The following is a 19326-nucleotide window of genomic DNA, read 5'->3' as shown; positions in this document are numbered from 1 at the left end:
TTCAATTGAAGTTGCTCCCAAAAACATGTCCCTTTTCAAAAGTGCTTTGATGGTTCAAACTTCAGGTGATGGAAGTGCTGTGAGGGATGTTTATACATATTTTACTTCTTCATATAAAATGTATCCTAACCTTGAGAATAACCCCCAACAGTCTGGCTGTGATATGATAATATGGAAAACAAAAACATGATTAGATTTCTAGGTTCTTTTCATGTGTCATTTAAAAATGATTGGTTCTGTTGAGATGTATAAGAGTGACCTTAGGAACCTTTCTCTCTCTTTTAATATCTGTCATCCTCCTCTGTATCTTGTAATTTTCCACCTGATCGTACCCTTCCATCAGTTTCCTTGACAACAAGATACTCTTCAGACTTAAAGGCCTTGATGTTTCGTCATAGTGCAGTAGACGGGCAGTGTGATTGTGTGCATGTCTGGGAGTCCAATGTATTCCTATACTGGGATGTATGATATAGCGTCTGCGGAACAACATAACTCTATCACTAATCATTCCATTCTTTCTCTCTCTCTCTCTTTCTCTCTCTCCCTCTCTCCACCCCCCACCCTCTCTCTCCTTTTAGGGAGATACGGGCAGCACAGGAGAGAGGGTGAGTCATCCAGTGCTGTCCCCAGCTTGTCTTGTAGATTCATTGCACATATCTCTGTTGGAATGACAAGAGGATAATGATTGTCACATCTATTTTATTTCTCTCTGTCTGTGTTTGTCTGTGTGTTTGTCTTGCTTACAGGGACCTCCAGGAGTGGGCAGTGGCTCGGCTGTAAAGGGGGAGAAGGGATCACCGGTAAGATTTGTCAATCACTGGACATGTGTCTTTGTGTATGTGTCTGCATTTACATCGTGCAGATCTCTGAGGTGATAATTATACTGTCTAGGGCTGCTACGTTGACCGTATTAACGCAACACCGGCAGTCACGAGTCATGATCGTAGTCAAATTCCATGTGACATGACAGTTGTCATATTAACTAGGCTTCTCCAAAACTGTGCTCTGATGCCGCTGATGGTCGTTAGAAGCCTACCAAACTTGCTGACGGCCAGTCGCTAATGGCCTGGAACTCAGCGCTCTCTTGTCCCTCTAGTCTAACCACTCTGACATCAATGCAAATGCAATTGAAAATCACACCGAATACTTCACCTGTTGCACAGCGAGAGCCAACTCCTCATAGCTGGTTGATGCATGGAATTAAATAATTGTTCCTAGAAGCCCATGTTGTGCAAAATGTATATAGACAATGAAATTGCAAGAGAAAATTGTTTTCTTTAAAAAAGGAGGATCTCATCAGCTTTCTACAGGCTAGGCCTACTATATTTATTCTTCAACTTTTCTAATATTAAGCACATTGCTTTACTTTGCAACACAACCGTAGTAGCCTACCTGGCTGGCTGGAAAGTGAACTGTGGGAAAAGCGTCCTCCATTTGCTATTCAAGTGCATACGGATGACATGTCTTTTTTCTCCCTGCCCCTGTTCCATGGTGGGCCATTCTAAATAAAAAATAATTCCACACACACTGAGTGTACCAAACATTAAGAACACCTGCTCTTTCCATGAGATTGACTGACCAGGTGAATCCAGGTGAAAGCTATGATCCCTTATTGATGTCACTTGTTAAATCCACTTCAATCAGTGTAGATGAAGGGGAGGAGACAGGTTAAAGAAGGATTTTAAGCCTTAAGACAATTGAGACATGGATTGTGTATGTGTGCGATTCAGAGTGAATGGGCAAGACAAAAGATTTAAGTACCTTTGAACTGGGTATGGTAGTAGGTGCCAGGCATTCCGGTTTGTGTCTGCAATGCTGCTGGGTTTTTCACGTTCAACAGTTTCCTGTGTGTATCAAGAATCGTCCACCACCCAAACGACATCCAGCCAACTTGACACAACTAAGCACTGTTTTCAACATGGGCCAGCATCCCTGTGGAATGCTTTCAACACCTTGTACAGTCCATGCCCCGACAAATTGAGGCTTTTCTATTTTATTCAGCTATGTTCAATTGTCTTCCTCTTACTATAAAATAATGCTACTGGACTTGTAAGCAAATCTTGTCCGGCTAAATTAACTAGTGTAGCTCTCGGCCAAATGGCATAGCCAGATCAGGGCCTAACATAAGGACAACTCATACTAATCTGTTCTTCTGAAATAGGCTACATGTTTCTTAAGACCTGCCTAAAGTAAATAATGGATTTATTGTGATGGTGTAGGCTATATTAAATCCATGTATTAGACTTTTTAAAATTCCAAAGGTCCGCATCAGCAGCTTGTAGTCTCTGCATGGAGGTCCCGCGATACTAAACGTTGATGTTAATTAACGGTCAATTACTGTGAGAACGGCAGTTATTTGCATTACCCGCTGACATTCCATGACCGCCACAGCCCTATTCATGTCTATGGTTTGATGTGTGTGTTACCATAATTTATGTATTTTGTTGGTTTCAGGGTTCTGATGGAAACCCAGGAGCTCAAGGTCCCAGAGGACTTACAGGACAACAGGGAGCCAAAGGAGACAAGGTTGTGTGTGTGTGTGTGTGTGTGTGTGTGTGTGTGTGTGTGTGTGTGTGTGTGTGTGTGTGTGTGTGTGTGTGTGTGTGTGTGTGTGTGTGTGTGTGTGTGTGTGTGTGTGTGTGAAAGAGAGAATGTGTGAAAGAGTGTGTACTGAGTGTTTTGATGTTTCAGGGAGAGAGTGCAGAGGGGTTGCCAGGACCGTCTGGGAAGACAGGAGAGCCTGGTGATCGGGTAGGACACACATTCACATGCATACATATCTGTTACATATCATGTACAGTATATTCTAACAGTGTAGTATTTGTGTGATTTAGGGTCTCCGTGGGCCTGCTGGAGGCCTTGGAGTCAAGGTAAGACAATACAAAACATTAGATACAATCTCCATATTTGGGTCTAGAATTGATGAAACAATTGATATTTGGGTGGATGGATGACCCTACTCTCTCTGGCTTCTCAGGGGGACCGTGGCCAGCCAGGTGAGCCTGGATCACAAGGTGACAGGGTGAGTAAGGATAGAGACCCTTTAACCCATTTTGACTCCTGCTGTTAAACTGGTGTGTCTGCTGTGGGTTGTAACTGACTGTGTTGTCTTTCCAGGGGGAGAGAGGACTTGCTGGCTTGCTAGGGGAGAGGGTGAGTACAGTTCCATGCATTTGGTTATGCCTCTTTTCACTGTGACCTTGTTCATGACCATTAAGCTTGATATTGTACAGCTACATTGTAGGAATATCACGTGTTTTACATGTTCATGTGTTCACTAGTATTCATCCTCACTCACTTCTACTCCTACACTGAACCGAATCCATTAGTATTAGCATGAAGGTCACAGGTATTGGAAAAGCCTGCTGAGAGCCGTGTCATGCAGTGTGTTGTCCTGACCACACTGGCGCTGTGTGTTTCAGGGGGAAAGTGGACAGCCAGGCTCTACAGGGGCTCCAGGCCTGAGGGTGAGTAACTATATCTTACTGTACTTCTATTGGTCTCTCTCTTCATGACATATTTGGGTCATCTTCACACTATTGATTCATGTCATTTAGTTATAGGATTTTATTATACAAGCTACAGCTTTAGAGAATTGTGATATTTTATCAGCATGTGTGAGTCATGTGTGTACATGTGAGTCTGTGTTGATTTGCTTTCAGGGTTTGCCTGGCACCAGTGGATTACCAGGGGAGAAGGTGAGGCTAACGTAGTCTGACTGACTTTTTGATCAATCGAAGTGAATCTCCACAAAATTAACATGACTGAACAGTGTAATGTAATCACAACAACGACATCAACTTAACATAGATGAACATTAGATAAAAACATCCTAACTTCTCTGTTTCCAGGGCAGCGAGGGCGCTAAGGGAGAACCTGGCCGGAGTGTGAGTCACCTCATAGCTACATTATTTATTTTGATGCCTCATGGTTAGATAGACCGATATGATTTATATTACATGGATTTTGATGGAAGCAATTCACTATACATTTTGGAAGGAAGAGATCAAGATTGGTCAGTATTGGTTAATGTAATGATATCTCATCCTCTGTATCATTCTACACATCCAGGGGCCAGGCTTAGGTGGGAAGAAAGGTGAACAGGCAAGTTGCCCACTTTGACTTCCTCATACTGCAATGATTGATATATTGATGTACTGTACACAGTAACAATGCTTACTCCATAGACTCATTCTCTCTTCCTCCTCTCCTCCCTCAGGGTGAGCCGGGTCTGCCAGGTCTGGAGGGGCCTAGGGGCCAGAAAGGCGAGCCAGCCCAGAAAGGTGAAAAAGTGAGTAGGTACCCACAGGGTACATGATAGAGCGCTGCATGAAACTGGCACTGCTTGCCCTTGGGTGGTGTGTGTGTGTGTACAGGTAATTTAATGATGCTCTCTATGCAAGTGGGTATAGATGTTTTCTGCTGTTCATCTCTCTTTATGCTCCTCACTGTTTCTCATTCTCTTATTTCTCTCTTTCTTGCATTCTTCCAGGGTCCCCCAGGTGCTGGCATTCCTGGACAGTCTGGACCTAAAGGAGAGCAGGGGGATCGGGTGAGTTCAGATGAAGCTGTGATCATGTATCAATCTTTATCTAAGCTACAAACCAAATCTCTTTGATAGATGTGCAGAAAGCCTCAGAGGTACCGTATATATTGTAAAGTATATATGTTTTATTCAATGAGCTTCTCTGTGTAGCTGATTACAGATGCTCAGCATGTAGGCCATGTCCTACACACTGACATGTCCTTTTCCCTCTAGGGAGTCCCTGGCTTAGCTGGAAGACTGGGGACCAAGGTGAGACACGTGCCTTGATTGGCTTTTGTTCCTTTATTTTAACTTCTATTTAGTGTTTATGTTGCAACAGTGTTGTTGTATCATGAAGTATATTGTAAGTACTTTACTTGTAACAGTAAAGCTCTTGTGTCATGTGAGTCTAGCTGATCTCAATGTGTTCCTCTTGGTGTTGTAGGGAGACCCAGGTGACCCAGGAGAGAGAGGGGAGACAGGACGAGCTGGACCCGCAGGAAAGAATGGCCTCCCAGGGAAAGAGGTCTGAGACACTACCCCTCTGATCCTTGAGCTTTTCACCTCTGCCAAACCCCTGCATGTTATACAATCACTCACCCACTACAATAACCGCTGTGACCTGTTTCAATACTGGTTACTCACTGCGCTAACGTCCTGTTATCATTCTATTACTGCTACTCTTAGAACTCTGCAACTATTATCTTATAGCTATTGGATTTTCTCTTCACTACTGGGCCATTACCGTGTTATTTCTACAGTTCAGTCAACGTTCAGTATGTTATACAATACTGTACCACTGAAGGGAATGAATGTAATATTGCCATTCCAGTGCAACTAATTACTGTACTAATACAGTTGGTCTATTCTGACCTCTTTGTTGTGTAAGTGTTGTTATGATGACCTAACCAGTCCTTTCTATCTCTCACCCCTGCCCCTCATACCCTGATGCCACTAGAGGTACATCACTAATGACTTACTGCAACTACTTTTTGCACTAATACTAAAACAATACTACTACTACTACCAACTAAGTCTACTTCAAGTCTGTATATATAGCAGTACTTTTACCATTGCCCTATGTGATGTTGTGGGGTTCTTGTTTAAAAGTTTGTGTTTTGACTGTGTCATTGTGGTCAGCGTTGTCTTCTCCCCCTGTCATGGGCCTGAATTATGGATGACTGTGTTTTACAGGGAGCCAAAGGAGACAAAGGCGACGAAGGCACTCCCGTAAGTCACAATCTCTCCATCCATCTCTCTACATCTCTCTCTCTCTCTCTCTCTCTCTCTCTCTCACTCTTATCTAGTTCCATTCAAAGTTTTTCATGTTTGAATGCCACTTCTCCCTCTCTGGCTCCCATTCTCTGTATTAGATTAAGCATGCATTAACTGAATTGGTGAATGAGAGATGTGTATCGTCATATGATTTAGTCACGCTTCAGACCCTCTTTTCATCTGACAGGGGATTGATGGAGACTAGAGACAAGAGCAGGTGCATTGCATTTGTCTGTTTCTATGTTTTCCTCTCCTCCTCCTTCTCCCTCTACCTCTCCCCAATTGGTCTCTCTCATCTTCTCTGTTCTCTCTCCTTCCACCAGGGGGAGTCTGGTCTACCAGGGAAGGCAGGGGAGAGAGGAGTACGGGTGAGTAGTCACGAATGTGTCACATACAACTATGAAATGTAAAAATATTCCCTTTTATGACCTCTTTTCAGAATGGTCTCGCTGTACTGTATATGGTGATTGGTCACTAATGTAGGTCATGATGAACCACAGGAAACCTTTCTTACGTGATCTGAAGTGAATGTTTTGAGGACAGATGAAACCCTGGCGAAGACAGCTTAGCTGTCGAAACGTTGGTTAAACCCATTTGCATGGGTGTGCAGCTTTTTATTTTTTATTTTCTAAGATGTTTTGAGGACTGCCATAGTAACTAAGCACATAGTCTGTGTGTTTTTTTTCCCGTCCTTAGGGTCTGTCGGGTCAGCCTGGGAGAGCAGGGGAGAAGGGAGACCTGGGAGACTCTGGAGCGCACGGACGCAACGTGAGACACATGTTTATGTGACAACGTGACACCCCTCTGACAGTTTGATCTGATATACTGTCTGTGTCTCCTGTGTAATAGTTATCGAGAGAGAGGATGACATGTGGGATGCATGTTTGTGACACCTGTTTGTCAGTCATTCACATGACACTCTTCTGCCAGATTGATCTGATACTGTCTGTGTCAGTATTTGTGCTGGTTTCTGTGTGTAATACAGTAGCAGTGAGTCAGTTGGTGTCTGTGTGATCCTGTGTGTGTGTGTGGTGTGTCTTCCACAGGGCAGCCCAGGATCTATTGGACCAAGAGGAGAGAAAGGAGTTGAGGTCAGAGGTTAATCTGTTTGTTGTCTTATCTCATCTGACATAATAGTTCCAATCTACACCGATTAACAACACTTGTTTGTTGACACAATAGGGAGCTCAAGGCCTCCCAGGACCTCCAGGGAACATGGTGAGTCCTGATAAGATTCTAACTCTTTTTAAAATAATAATATGGTAATTTATCAGAGGCTAAATGCGACACTCAGTCAACACATATAGCCTCTGTGGGAATCATACCAAACAAATGGTGTTACGAGCACCAAACTCCAACTGAATAAGCCATCAGAACCACATACCGTAGCTAGTTGGTTATCTAACAACCGCTCTATCTCTCTGTTTGTCTATCTCTAACTTCTACAGCGCGATATAGAGCAAAAGCTTAAAGGAGAAAGAGGAGAAAAGGTATGTAACACTGTAAAAACACATTTTTGTATACAGTGGGGCAAAAAAGTATTTAGTCAGCCACCAATTGTGCAAGTTCTCCCACTTATAAAGATGAGAGAGGCCTGTAATTTTCATCATAGGTACACTTCAACTATGACAGACAAAATGAGAAGAAAAAAAATCCAGAAAATCACATTGTAGGATTTTTTATGAATTTATTTGCAAATTATGGTGGAAAATAAGTATTTGGTCACCTACAAACAAGCAAGATCTCTGGCTCTCACAGACTTGTAACTTCTTCTTTAAGAGGCTCCTCTGTCCTCCATTCGTTACCTGTATTAATGGCACCTGTTTGAACTTGTTATCAGTATAAAAGACACCTGTCCACAACCTCAAACAGTCACACTCCAAACTCTACTATGGCCAAGACCAAAGAGCTGTCAAAAGACACCAGAAACAAAATTGTAGACCTGCACCAGGCTGGGAAGACTGAATCTGCAATAGGTAAGCTGCTTGGTTTGAAGAAATCAACTGTGGGAGCAATTATTAGGAAATGGAAGACATACAAGACCACTGATAATCTCCCTCGATCTGGGGCTCCACGCAAGATCTCACCCCGTGGGGTCAAAATGATCACAAGAACGGTGAGCAAAAATGGGGGGACCTAGTGAATGACCTGCAGAGAGCTGGGACCAAAGTAACAAAGCCTACCACCAGTAACACACTACGCCTCCAGGGACTCAAATCCTGCAGTGCCAGACGTGTCCCCCTGCTTAAGCCAGTACATGTCCAGGCCCATCTGAAGTTTGCTAGAGAGCATTTGGATGATCCAGAAGAAGATTGGGAGAATGTCATATGGTCAGATGAAACCAAAATATAACATTTGGGTATAAACTCAACTCGTCGTGTTTGTAGGACAAAGAATGCTGAGTTGCATCCAAAGAACACCATACCTACTGTGAAGCATGGGGGTGGAAACATCATGCTTTGGGGCTGTTTCTCTGCAAAGGGACCAGGACGACTGATCCGTGTAAAGGAAAGAATGAATGGGGCCATGTATCGTGAGATTTTGAGTGAAAACCTCCTTCCATCAGCAAGGGCATTGAAGATTAAACGTGGCTGGGTCTTTCAGCATGACAATGATCCCAAACACACTGCCCGGGCAACGAAGGAGTGGCTTCATAAGAAGCATTTCAAGGTCCTGGAGTGGCCTAGCCAGTCTCCAGATCTCAACCCCATAGAAAATCTTTGGAGGGAGTTGAAAGTCCATGTTGCCCAGCAACAGCCCCAATACATCACTGATCTAGAGGAGATCTGCATGGAGGAATAGGCCAAATTACCAGCAACAGTGTGTGAAAACCTTGTGAAGACTTACAGAAAACGTTTGACCTCTGTCATTGCCAACAAAGAGTATATAACAAAGTATTGAGATAAACTTTTGGTATTGACCAAATACTTATTTTCCACCATAATTTGCAAATAAATTCATTAAAAATCCTACAATGTGATTTTCTGGATTTTCTTTTCTCATTTTGTCTGTCATAGTTGAAGTGTACCTATGATGAAAATTACAGGCCTCTCTCATCTTTTTATGTGGGAGAACTTGCACAATTGGTGGCTGACTAAATACTTTTTGGCCCCACTGTATATACAGCACAGCTCTCTCTCCCAGTCCACCTAACCGCCCAGTGTCTGACTTCACTTCCTGTGTCTAGGGGGATGCTGGCGATCCGGGAGAGCACGGGGGCAAAGGTCAGAAGGGCGAGACAGGGCCCTCAGGGGCCACTGGGCTGCGTGTGAGTAAGACCATGCTTCCAAATCTAGTATCGTTGAGAAGCTTGAGCTTCCTGGCTAGTATACTGACCTGTGATGTCTGTCTGTCTGTCTGTTTGTGTGCTGTGGTGTGTGTAATTCTTACCTTGTGTCTTCTCTCTGTCTCACCTGATCTGTTGTTTGTGTGTGTAGGGTCTTGAGGGACAACGTGGACCTTCAGGGGCAAGAGTAAGTCACAGTCTGTCTGCCTGTTTCTGTATAATCACTCTTTCCCTCTATCTCACTCATTGCACTTTCTTTCTATTTCTCCAGGGTGACACAGGAGAGAGAGGAGGCCCAGGAGAGAAGGTTTGAACAACACACTACAATGACTTCTCACACAGGCTGATTTTCAATTGGACCCATCATGATAGGATATGGGACTCAAAACTGGCTGGTGATTGGCAGGTTACACTGTCCTTCATTCCACCGGATCCTGTTTCCCAGTCTGCAGATTCCCAGTGGGATGAAGCGCAGTGGGGCCAGCTCACAGCATCATCACAGCCTACAGAAGCACTGAATGAAAGACACAACATACTGCTGTATACACACATACTGTACATCCTAAAGAATACCTTACCATCAGAATTTCCAAACAATGAACTAACTCTGAGTAATGATGCTGGAGCACTGAAAGTCTGACACAGTACAGTAGAGTAGTATCCTTTGTAAATAGTATTCAGGTCCAATACAAACCCAGTGCTGCTCTTATTCTGATCATACTGTATACATCATGTGTGTTCCTCTCTGTAGGGTGAGAGAGGTGCGTCTGGACTGGATGGACGCAACGGTTTGGACGGCAAACCAGGTGCACCAGGACCGGCCGGCCTGAGGGTCAGTACCTCTGTCTCTGTCATTACTTCAGCTGTAAAATACTCTGAGCATTACATAAGCATTACTGTGTCTAGATGTCTCTCAATAATATCCCTTTGATGTTACAGGGAGATGCAGGGAAACTAGGGGATCCAGGAAGAGATGTGAGTACCATTCATCCCTCGGGGTGCACAACCCCAGTCCCAGAGGGCTGCACTCTTGATGGTTTGTGTTTTTCTCTGGCGCTTTCATTAGTCTGTTAAAGTCAATGAGTGGAGCAAGTTGAGAATGTTACCATTTGCCGAATCTGATCCTTGGAGAGGTCCCATTAAGAAGTGAGAAAGGACTTCAGGCTAGTGGAGGATTCTCTATCTGTCTGGAGAATGGCGCTGGAATGTATAGCGGCTGTTTTACGGGCTCCTGACCAATTCTGCTATTTTTGCCCTGATCTGAACTTTTTTTGTACATAATGTTTCCGCCATCATTTCCTATGACCGAAAATAGCTTCTGGACATCAGAACAGCGATCACTAACCTTGATTTGGATGAAGATTTCTACTTCAACGAGTCGGCGACACAGGACATACTGCTCACCCCGGGCCAGGCCCTAATCCCCGACACTCAGAGGAGAAAGAGACGGCGATATAGAGGCCGATGTGCAGGCATCCTGATGAAACTACGGCTGCGAGTAAATAAACCGCCTCTGCCCTCCCTCTCTTCTATTGGCGAATGTACAATCACTGGAGAACAAACTGGACGGGCTTGGTTTGAGACTATCCTATCAACAAAACCTGAAGAGCTGTAGTATCCTATGTTTCTCGCAAACTTGACTGAACATGGACAAGGCAACACTGAACCATGCGTGAGAGCACCAGCTGTTCCGGATGACTCCGTGATCACACTTTCTGTAGCCGATGTAAGACCTTTAAACAGGTTAACATTCACCAGGTCACAGGGCCAGACAGATTAATTACCAGGATGCATACTCAGAGCATGCACTGACCAGCTGGACAGTGTCTTCACTGGCATTTTCAACCTCTCCCTGATCCAGTCTGTAATACCTACATGTTTCAAGCAGACCAACATAGTCCCTGTGCCCAAGAACGCCAAGGTAACCTGTCTAAATGACTATCGCCCTGTAGCACTCACATCTGTAGCCATGCTTTGAAAGGCTTGTCTTGGCTCACATCAGCACCATCATCCCAGACACCCTGGACCCACAGCCCCAACAGATCCACAGATGACACAATCTCTATAACTATCCACACTGCCATCTCCCACTTGGACAAAAGGAACCCCTACGTGAGAATGCTGTTCATTGACTACAGCTCAGCATTCAACACCATAGTGCCCTCCAAGCTCCTCAATAAGCTAAGGACACTGGGACTGAACACCTTCCTCTGCAACTGGACCCTGAACATCCTGACTGGAAGCCCCAGGTGATGAGGGTAAGCAACAACATCCACCACGCTGACCCCTGACACAGGGCCCCTCATAGGTGCATGCTTAGTCCCCTCCTGTACTCCCTGTTCACTCACGACTGCGTGGCCTCACAAGACTCCAACACCATCATTAAGTTTGCAGACGACACAACAGTGGCCTGATCACCGGCAACGATGAGGCATCCTATAAGGAGGAGGTCAGAGACCTGACAGTGTGGTGCCAGGACATCAACCTCTCCCTTAACGTCAGCAAGACAAAGGAGCTGATTGTGGACTACAGGAAAAAAGAGGGTCAAACATGCCCCCATTCACATGCTTTAGTGGAGCGGGTCGAGAGCTTCAAGTTCCTCGGTGTCCACATCACTTAGGATCTATCATAGTCCAAACATACCAACACAGTCATGAAGAGGGCACGACAATGCCTTTTCCCCCTTAGGAGTCTGAAAAGATTTGGCATGGGCCCTCAGATCCTCAAAGTTCTACAGCTGCACCCTTGAGAGCATCTTGACTGGCTGCATCACCGTTTGGTATGGCAACTGCTTGGCATCCGACCGCAAGGTGCTACAGAGGGTAGTGTGGACAGCCTAGTACATGACTGGAGCCTCAATTACCTTCACCCCTGCACATCGACTCGGTACTGGTACCCCTTGTATATAGCCAAGTTATTGTTACTCATTCTGTATCTATTATTACTTTTATTATTACGTGTTTTCTATTATTTCTTTTCTTTTCTTTCTCTCTGCATTGTTGGGAAGGGCCGTAAGTAAGCATTCCACTGTTAGTCTACACCTGTTGTTTATTAAGCCTGTGACAAATAACATTTGATTTGCTATGATTTAGATTTGATATCTATCTATCTCTGTGCACTTAGTGTGTTTGACTAGAGGATGCTGTGTGGTTTCAGCCCTCACCCCTCCACTCTGTCTGTCTGTCTGTCTGTCTGTCACCAGGGGCTGCCAGGACTGAGAGGTGCACAGGGCCTCCCAGGCCCTATTGGGCCTGCAGGAAATCCAGGCACACCTGTGAGTTTGCAAACACTCTCAACCGTGCACACACACACACACACATACACACACACACACACACACACACAAACAGCTAAGCACTTGTCTCATCACCCTAATTGGTGTGTTTTAGGGCAAAGCAGGAGAAGATGGAAAACCAGGGACTGCTGGGAAAATGGTAAGGGATCAGTCAGACCTCTAACATAGCAGGGCATTTTTATACTACACACACACTACAGGCAATCATACCTCTGTTTGTTTAATTACAAACGGAATTGGATGCTATTCAGTGCTATTCATTATGAGCTTTATCACCAGTGAGTCCTATGTGTCTCTGTCTATCTGTGTGTAATTACCATTAGACGTGTTTATCACATCCTCTGGTGAAAGTGCCCTCATCAGATGGGAATGTGAGGCTTTTATTCCACCTGAGTGGCTGTGCTGCATAATGATTATGATTGTATCCCATAGGGTTCTGGTCAAAAGTAGTGCACTATGTAGGGAATAGGGAGCCATTTGGGATGTAGCCTGTCTGTTTTTTAGTGTTAAGCGAAGAGGTAATGGGATGACCAGACAAAGCACCGGCAATACATTATCTATCTGACTGAGAGGCTCTGCTTGATACAACAGCATGCTGAGCTTTGATAAATGCGCATTTCAGCGTTGTTAGTATGGTAAGTTTGTTATTGTGTTGTGTTTTGCAGGGCGAGGATGGCGAACCGGGGGAAGATGGCAGGAAGGTCAGTGTTGGTCACGGCACTTAGGACTTTTCTGTTAACTATTTTTTTACCTACTGTATTATTGACTGTATCTTTTGTACATTCCATGTGTAACTCTGTGTTGTTGTATGTGTCAAACTGCTATGCTTTATCTTGGCCAGGTCGCAGTTGCAAATGAGAACTTGTTCTCAACTAGCTTACCTGGTTAAATAAAGGTGAAATAAATAGTTAATAGTTGTAGTTAATGTGAGTGTGATATTAATGGTGTTTCTCTACCTTACAGGGTGACAAAGGAGACCCTGGGGCTGCTGGAAGAGATGTTAGTAACTTGTTACCTTGTATCTTAATCTCTCCACTCTCGTTCTCTCGCTCTCTTTGTCTGAAAAATGGCCTTAATTCCTCCCCTGCTCTCTCTCTCTTCCTCTCTCTCCTTATTTCCCTCCGTCTTCATCAATCCTGCTCTCCTCGGCTCCTTAGTGTCTCTCATTATCCCTATTCTATTATTTTCTCGTCTTCAATTCCAGTCAGAGTTTGTGTCTATTTAGCGTACTTTACTCTGACATTGATATTACCATCACAACCTGCCTTCTCAGTGGAATCAATAGCACTCTAAGCGTCAGCCTTATAAATGCAACATTGTCTGATGATCAAGCCCTGCCTTTGAGCACCAGCCACTTCTGAGAGGGGATCCACAGGTGCACAAAATGCCAAGGCTGTAGTTTCATGCGCAAATTGATATTAATCATCTCTAGGAAATCAGAGAAGATGATGAGGTGGATAGGGGGATATGGCTCACCTGCTTTGATTTCCTCCTTTCTAGTTCAGGCCCCTTAGGAATGGAGTAATGTCCGTGCTGGTCTGAAGTGTGTGTGTATGCATTTGTGTGCTTGTGCATTTGTTCCAGGGCCGTGACGGGCTGAAGGGAGACCGAGGCCTTGCAGGGCCTACAGGGCCAACTGGTCTATCTGGGCCCCCAGGGGTTTCTGGCACCATCGGACCTCCAGGACAGGTACAGTACAGCCATATGGTTCTGCTTCTTCAAATATGTGTTTGTGTCACTTGTCTATGGTGCTCTGGTTATACAGTAATCTCTCTCCCCTCTCTTCTCCCTCTCAGGTGGTCTATATGAAGGGAGCGCCAGCACCATCTATTCCTGGCCCTCAGGGGCATACAGGAACCCCAGTGAGTTACTATGTTGAATATGAGCTGTGCATCATAGCATAGCCCGGTGTAGCAGTACTTGTCTCTGGTATGTTACTCTTGCACCCTGAATCACTGATAGTGATTCCCATATATCTGTGTCTCTCAGGGTGAGCCTGGAATCCCAGGGGCTGTAGGAGCCAGAGTAAGTTTGTCATCGTCTAAATCTTTATTCATATACATGGTCCAGGTCTCTCCATCCATCCATCCATCCATCCATCCATCCATCCATCCATCCATCCATCTGTCCTTTAGTCTGATCTCTGACCTCACACTCACCCTCTCTTGTATTTCAGGGGGAGAAAGGAGCAGTGGGTGGTAAAGGTGAAAGTGTAAGTTTTTGTGTGTGCGTGTGCATGATTACATCTTGCATATTAATGAGCATACGTGCTCTTTTCTGATTATCTGTGTGTATGAGTTTGTGAATCTTCGATAAAGGTTTAGGTGGGATGTGGGCGATAATACTGAGATGTTATTGACAGGGTGACCCTGGAGAGGACGGGAAACCGGGCAGGCCTGGAACAGCAGTGGTAAGACAACCTGACCTGCACAACCCAGAGGCCTGTCTGACTGACATACTGTACAAGAAGAGCCACAGACACACCACGTGTGTTCCGGAGCTTTTACATTATGCTAAGGATGCAACGATTTACAGCTGTTTTGGCATGCAGATTAGCTTCCGTTACACAAGTGTTAGCCAAATCATGTTCAGTAATAGGTTTAGCCCAACAAGTATGACTGTGTGCTATAGTCTCTCCTCCTTGACACTGTTTGTGCTTCTCTCCTATCAGGATGTGCAGAAGGCCCTCTCTAACCTTGGGATTGAGGTAAGTGAATACTAAATCTTTGTAATGTGATGTGACATTAAGTCATAGCTGTGTTGTGTAGATGAGTTCCCCTCATCTTGACCAAGCCTGGGTTGTATTCATTAGCCGTAGCAAAGTGTTTTAAAAATGGTTACAACTGGAAATGAAAACAATCAGTTCTCATTGGACACGTCCAGGTAGGCCCCCTCTGTTTCAATCCGTTTTCTTCAGTTTGATGCCTGTTGAATAAAACCTTGACATCTCTGTCCCTGTACTGCCTGTCTGTAGGTGCAGGACTTGAAGTTGGTTGTGGAGAGGAGGAATGTTCTGGTCAAGCCTGTGGTGGAGCAAGCTGAGAAGGGCCAGAGAGGAGACAAGGGAGAGGCCGGACAGAGAGGACCAGCAGGGATAGACGTGAGTGGGCGGGGGCTATTTGGGGCCATTGTGTTGAATAGAGCTTATATCAAGACCCCCACACAAATGCTGTAGTAGAGTGAACTCAGACATTCTGTTAGTGTGCTTATTTGACCCATGATGTAATGTATATCTCTCTGTTTACTCTAAAATTGATTCTCTGTATGATTGCATAGATTTTGAATACAATTATCACTTCTAGGAGAGTATGTGTAATTAATGTCTTTACTCGTTTGCATATCAGGGTGCTCGCGGGCTGGCTGGGGAGAGAGGTGTGAAGGGAGAGCAGGGGGAACAGGGGCCTGTAGGGGCCACAGGACCCATAGGGAGGGCCATCGGAGAGAAGGGCCCAGTGGGGCCCCCGGGACAGGCTGGAGAACCAGGAAAACCTGGAATACCTGGAGTACCAGGGAGAGCCGGAGAACTGGGAGAGGCTGGACGACCTGGAGATAAGGTGAGAAAGAGAAGGAAGGGAGGAAGGAGGGGTTCAAGGAGAGGGAGAAGAGAGGAGAAATATGAAAATAAAAAAAGAAGAGGAAGAGCATGTGAATGAGAGATTCACGCTTCATGTGATTCCACTTTGAATTCAGGGGGATAGAGGAGAGAAAGGTGACAAAGGAGAGGATGTGAGTATATTCGTCACCACGATCATCATCATTCAATGTACTGTATATATGGATGTTGACATGCGCTTGACTGTTCTCATCAGGGGAAAAATGGGCTAGCTGGATTAGTGGGCCCACCTGGAGCAAAGGTATGTCCCTCACCTGAAGACACTACTAATTTCTAATGAGTCATCATTACAGTAGACATATCATTGTTTATCCAGAGGCTACTGTTTGGAGTGTGTTTAGTGGGGGTGTGCGTGTGTGTGTTTTAGGGTGCTTCTGCAGAAGAGGGTCAGGCTGGACTCCCCGGAGCAAGGGGGCCCCCTGGGGTCACAGGACCGAAAGGAGAGCCTGGTGCTTTAGGACCACAGGGATCCAAAGGAGACGGGGTGAGAACACCTAACTCAATATATTACAGTACTTCATCAGGCAGGCTTCATAGTGTTGCTGTGTTTAACCTGCTGTGTCTGTGGTTGTGTGTGTGTAACAGGGTATTGCAGGTTCCCGTGGAGATAAAGGCGACCGAGGTCCATCTGGAGAGCAGGGACGCAATGGCTTTCAGGTGAGTGTGTGCTGCCCTGACCAAAGTGTTGGCACACCCTGATGCCAGGTTGTATTACCCTCTTCATTGTGTGATTATGGTTCTGCAGAGGTTGTCAAGACATTGTTGTAGTGGTAGCTAGTAGTAACCAGGTTGTTTTTTGGTCATTTCAGGGGACAGCAGGAGAACCTGGAAAACCGGGACAGGATGGGAAGCCGGTGAGAGAGAGGGGGGGGGGTGCATACTGTAGACTCATCTGTTTTTTAAGAGACAGCTTCCAGGAGACAGATCCCAGACATCAAAAGAAAACACCGTTTTTAGTTCTTCAATAGCTTGGTTGTACTGTAGTTAAGCCGATAATATTGTGTTTCAGACACAGTGATCATAAAATGTCCAACCATACAGTAGGTGAGTATGACAATCAATGATGATGTGTAATCAGCCATGACTAACTAGGGCCCAGAGTGTCCCTGGTCTGGAAGAACTCAGGGCCCTAGTAGTCATAACATGTGCAGGAAGAGGAGAAAGATGGGTAGAAGGAGAAAGAGAACTGAAGGTGTGGAGAGGGAGAGAGAAGATAACTCACACTTCTTATTTCATTCCACAATGTTTCGGAGCAGGGTCCACAAGGGCCAGCTGGTCCTCAAGGCCGCTCAGTGAGTAACAATAACCCAGCCAGGCATCCTCCTTTTGGGCTGGTCCTGCATATGAAAGTCTGTGAGTGCTAGGCTGCCGATGGAGCTACTGTATCTGTTTTCTTTGGGCTGAGGCTACATATAACCTTTAGACAGTAACCTTTTGCAGCTCGGCTTCTAACTCCCCCTCCCCCTTTCTCTTTTTCTATGTTTTTTTTCTTTTCAACACTCAAACCCTATCCTTCTTCTTCCTCTCCTCCCTCTCTGACTCTAGGGCCTGCCTGGGTTCCCTGGAGTGCTGGGCAGACCGGTAGGTTTTTTCTGTGCTGCTGGCTGGCATGTTTGTGACCCGTAGGAGGGGTTGGGGGTGGGGTACATATTTCGGGAAGGAAGTATACAGGGACAACGCACTGAAGCAGATGCGTTTGGAAGGGGGGGGGGTAGCCCTGGGAAATGGCATTGCAACATCATGTCAAGGGACGCTAGTATCAACAGAATCACCATCAACATACATACACGGTCACACAGTCCTCCACCTCACCATCATCTGCATTAATTTCTCCACTTTAATTCTCATTCATTGGTTTTAGGGCCCATCTCCCAGGGGACTGAAACTAGAGTTGGGCCTTGATAGGAGACTTGTGACATATTAGGAAACAGAACTTGAGAAACAGGAAGACTGGAATGCACGCTGATAAGACCTGACAAGACAAACTGGCAACAGACAAACGCATGTATAAATGCACCGGGGAAGATTGGTGGCACCTGGAGGGGGGTGGTGACAAGCACAAAGACAGGTGAAACAGATCAGTGTGTGACACTGAGCTAGGCTGAAACACCTGCATTTTGGAGCTGCCTTAAGAAGGCAAAAAAGAAGCCATGTTTGTAATATTTGTATATATTTTTTACATTGTTTGCAAACTGATATCACCCTGAAGAAGGCACAGCGATGCCAAAACGTTGATAAATACCCAATACATTTCTGGGAGTTTATATATGGAGTGTGCAACTTTATTTTGATAGTTAATAGTTTATTTGCCGTTAGTCAGCTCCAGCCCATATTTTTTATTCTGCAAACTGATGTATGACACGTATTAATGATGAATAGAAACAACAATTTAAACCCACTTTCTTCAAAAGTAAGAAAGGAGAAAACATTTACAGTTATGTAATTATTTGTTATGAAACTATTATAATTTATTCAAGTGTATTAGAAATAATATAATTCTTTGTTGAAAACAGGCAAACCCCCCCCTTTTCTTTTTTACAAAAAATGTGGGGCTCAAAACAGGTGGGGCTCAAAACAGGTGGGGCTCAAAACAGGTGGGGCTCAAAACAGGTGGGGCTCAAAACAGGTGGGGCTCAAAACAGGTGGGGCTCAAAACAGGTGGGGCTCAAAACAGGTGGGGCTCAAAACAGGTGGGGCTCAAAACAGGTGGGGCTCAAAACAGGTGGGGCTCAAAACAGGTGGGGCTCAAAACAGGTGGGGCTCAAAACAGGTGGGGCTCTGCGCGTCACCACTGTTTATGTATTAAACACCACAGATCGTTACCTGAGATAAGAGAATAGATGACAAACACTAGTATACCATAGCAAAGATCAAATGGACAGAATTGGGTATATAGTGAATACTGAAAAATAATAAATGCTCGTCAGATATTTAACAGATGTATTTTGCATTTGAGAGGCTTAAGTCTGCTGGCTTTTTGTGCATGTGGCTTCACCTGCTCTGTTGTCTGCTTCTTAGCTCTCTCAAAGCACTGTTTGCACATTGTATAACATGTGTGTTTCTTTGTATTGTAAGTGTGTATGCAGTTGTGTATTGTGTCTATGTAGTTTGGAGTTGTGGAATGTGTCTATGCAGTTGTGAGTTGTGTGTGTGTGTATGGAGTTGTGTATTTGTTTGTGTGTGTAAACATTTTTGGGGGGGTTGTTCATGTATGTACTGTGTATGCACTTGTTTATGTGTGTATGTGTCTTTGTCTCTGTACATGTTAAATTTGCTGTGTGTTTGTGTATTGTAACTTGTATCATGCTTGTGTCATTCTGTGCTATGTCTTG

The 19326-nt window shown here is 44.9% G+C and overlaps 1 protein-coding gene across 6 annotated transcripts in view; it reads left to right on the top strand.

Moving 5' to 3' along the window:
- LOC112255281 (collagen alpha-1(VII) chain) overlaps nucleotides 1-19326 on the top strand; it is a 126457-nt gene that overhangs the window by 80954 nt on the left and 26177 nt on the right. For 5 of the 6 annotated variants that reach the window (XM_042324490.1, XM_042324493.1, XM_042324492.1 and 2 more), the window contains 44 exons: nucleotides 579-605; nucleotides 747-800; nucleotides 2455-2526; nucleotides 2692-2751; nucleotides 2835-2870; nucleotides 2978-3022; nucleotides 3118-3153; nucleotides 3423-3467; nucleotides 3663-3698; nucleotides 3852-3887; nucleotides 4072-4104; nucleotides 4220-4291; nucleotides 4493-4552; nucleotides 4760-4795; nucleotides 4971-5051; nucleotides 5720-5755; nucleotides 6124-6168; nucleotides 6497-6568; nucleotides 6847-6891; nucleotides 6983-7018; nucleotides 7249-7290; nucleotides 8988-9068; nucleotides 9238-9273; nucleotides 9358-9393; nucleotides 9838-9918; nucleotides 10026-10061; nucleotides 12289-12360; nucleotides 12476-12520; nucleotides 13047-13082; nucleotides 13345-13380; nucleotides 13966-14070; nucleotides 14178-14243; nucleotides 14371-14406; nucleotides 14558-14593; nucleotides 14744-14791; nucleotides 15053-15088; nucleotides 15356-15481; nucleotides 15726-15935; nucleotides 16072-16107; nucleotides 16191-16235; nucleotides 16362-16478; nucleotides 16580-16651; nucleotides 16804-16848; nucleotides 17540-17575. In XM_042324490.1, the coding sequence (XP_042180424.1) occupies nucleotides 579-605; nucleotides 747-800; nucleotides 2455-2526; nucleotides 2692-2751; nucleotides 2835-2870; nucleotides 2978-3022; nucleotides 3118-3153; nucleotides 3423-3467; nucleotides 3663-3698; nucleotides 3852-3887; nucleotides 4072-4104; nucleotides 4220-4291; nucleotides 4493-4552; nucleotides 4760-4795; nucleotides 4971-5051; nucleotides 5720-5755; nucleotides 6124-6168; nucleotides 6497-6568; nucleotides 6847-6891; nucleotides 6983-7018; nucleotides 7249-7290; nucleotides 8988-9068; nucleotides 9238-9273; nucleotides 9358-9393; nucleotides 9838-9918; nucleotides 10026-10061; nucleotides 12289-12360; nucleotides 12476-12520; nucleotides 13047-13082; nucleotides 13345-13380; nucleotides 13966-14070; nucleotides 14178-14243; nucleotides 14371-14406; nucleotides 14558-14593; nucleotides 14744-14791; nucleotides 15053-15088; nucleotides 15356-15481; nucleotides 15726-15935; nucleotides 16072-16107; nucleotides 16191-16235; nucleotides 16362-16478; nucleotides 16580-16651; nucleotides 16804-16848; nucleotides 17540-17575 (2478 nt within the window). Of the gene's footprint in view, nucleotides 1-578; nucleotides 606-746; nucleotides 801-2454; nucleotides 2527-2691; nucleotides 2752-2834; nucleotides 2871-2977; nucleotides 3023-3117; nucleotides 3154-3422; nucleotides 3468-3662; nucleotides 3699-3851; nucleotides 3888-4071; nucleotides 4105-4219; nucleotides 4292-4492; nucleotides 4553-4759; nucleotides 4796-4970; nucleotides 5052-5719; nucleotides 5756-6123; nucleotides 6169-6496; nucleotides 6569-6846; nucleotides 6892-6982; nucleotides 7019-7248; nucleotides 7291-8987; nucleotides 9069-9237; nucleotides 9274-9357; nucleotides 9394-9837; nucleotides 9919-10025; nucleotides 10062-12288; nucleotides 12361-12475; nucleotides 12521-13046; nucleotides 13083-13344; nucleotides 13381-13965; nucleotides 14071-14177; nucleotides 14244-14370; nucleotides 14407-14557; nucleotides 14594-14743; nucleotides 14792-15052; nucleotides 15089-15355; nucleotides 15482-15725; nucleotides 15936-16071; nucleotides 16108-16190; nucleotides 16236-16361; nucleotides 16479-16579; nucleotides 16652-16803; nucleotides 16849-17250; nucleotides 17287-17539; nucleotides 17576-19326 lie in introns of all 6 variants that reach the window. The other variant, XM_042324491.1, reaches the window with a different exon arrangement.

Source organism: Oncorhynchus tshawytscha, linkage group LG07 (genome assembly GCF_018296145.1).
Source record: "Oncorhynchus tshawytscha isolate Ot180627B linkage group LG07, Otsh_v2.0, whole genome shotgun sequence".
In the NCBI taxonomy this organism is placed as follows: domain Eukaryota; kingdom Metazoa; phylum Chordata; class Actinopteri; order Salmoniformes; family Salmonidae; genus Oncorhynchus; species Oncorhynchus tshawytscha.
Note: the sequence above shows the minus strand (reverse complement) of the source record. Positions and strands in the feature narration are given on the sequence as shown.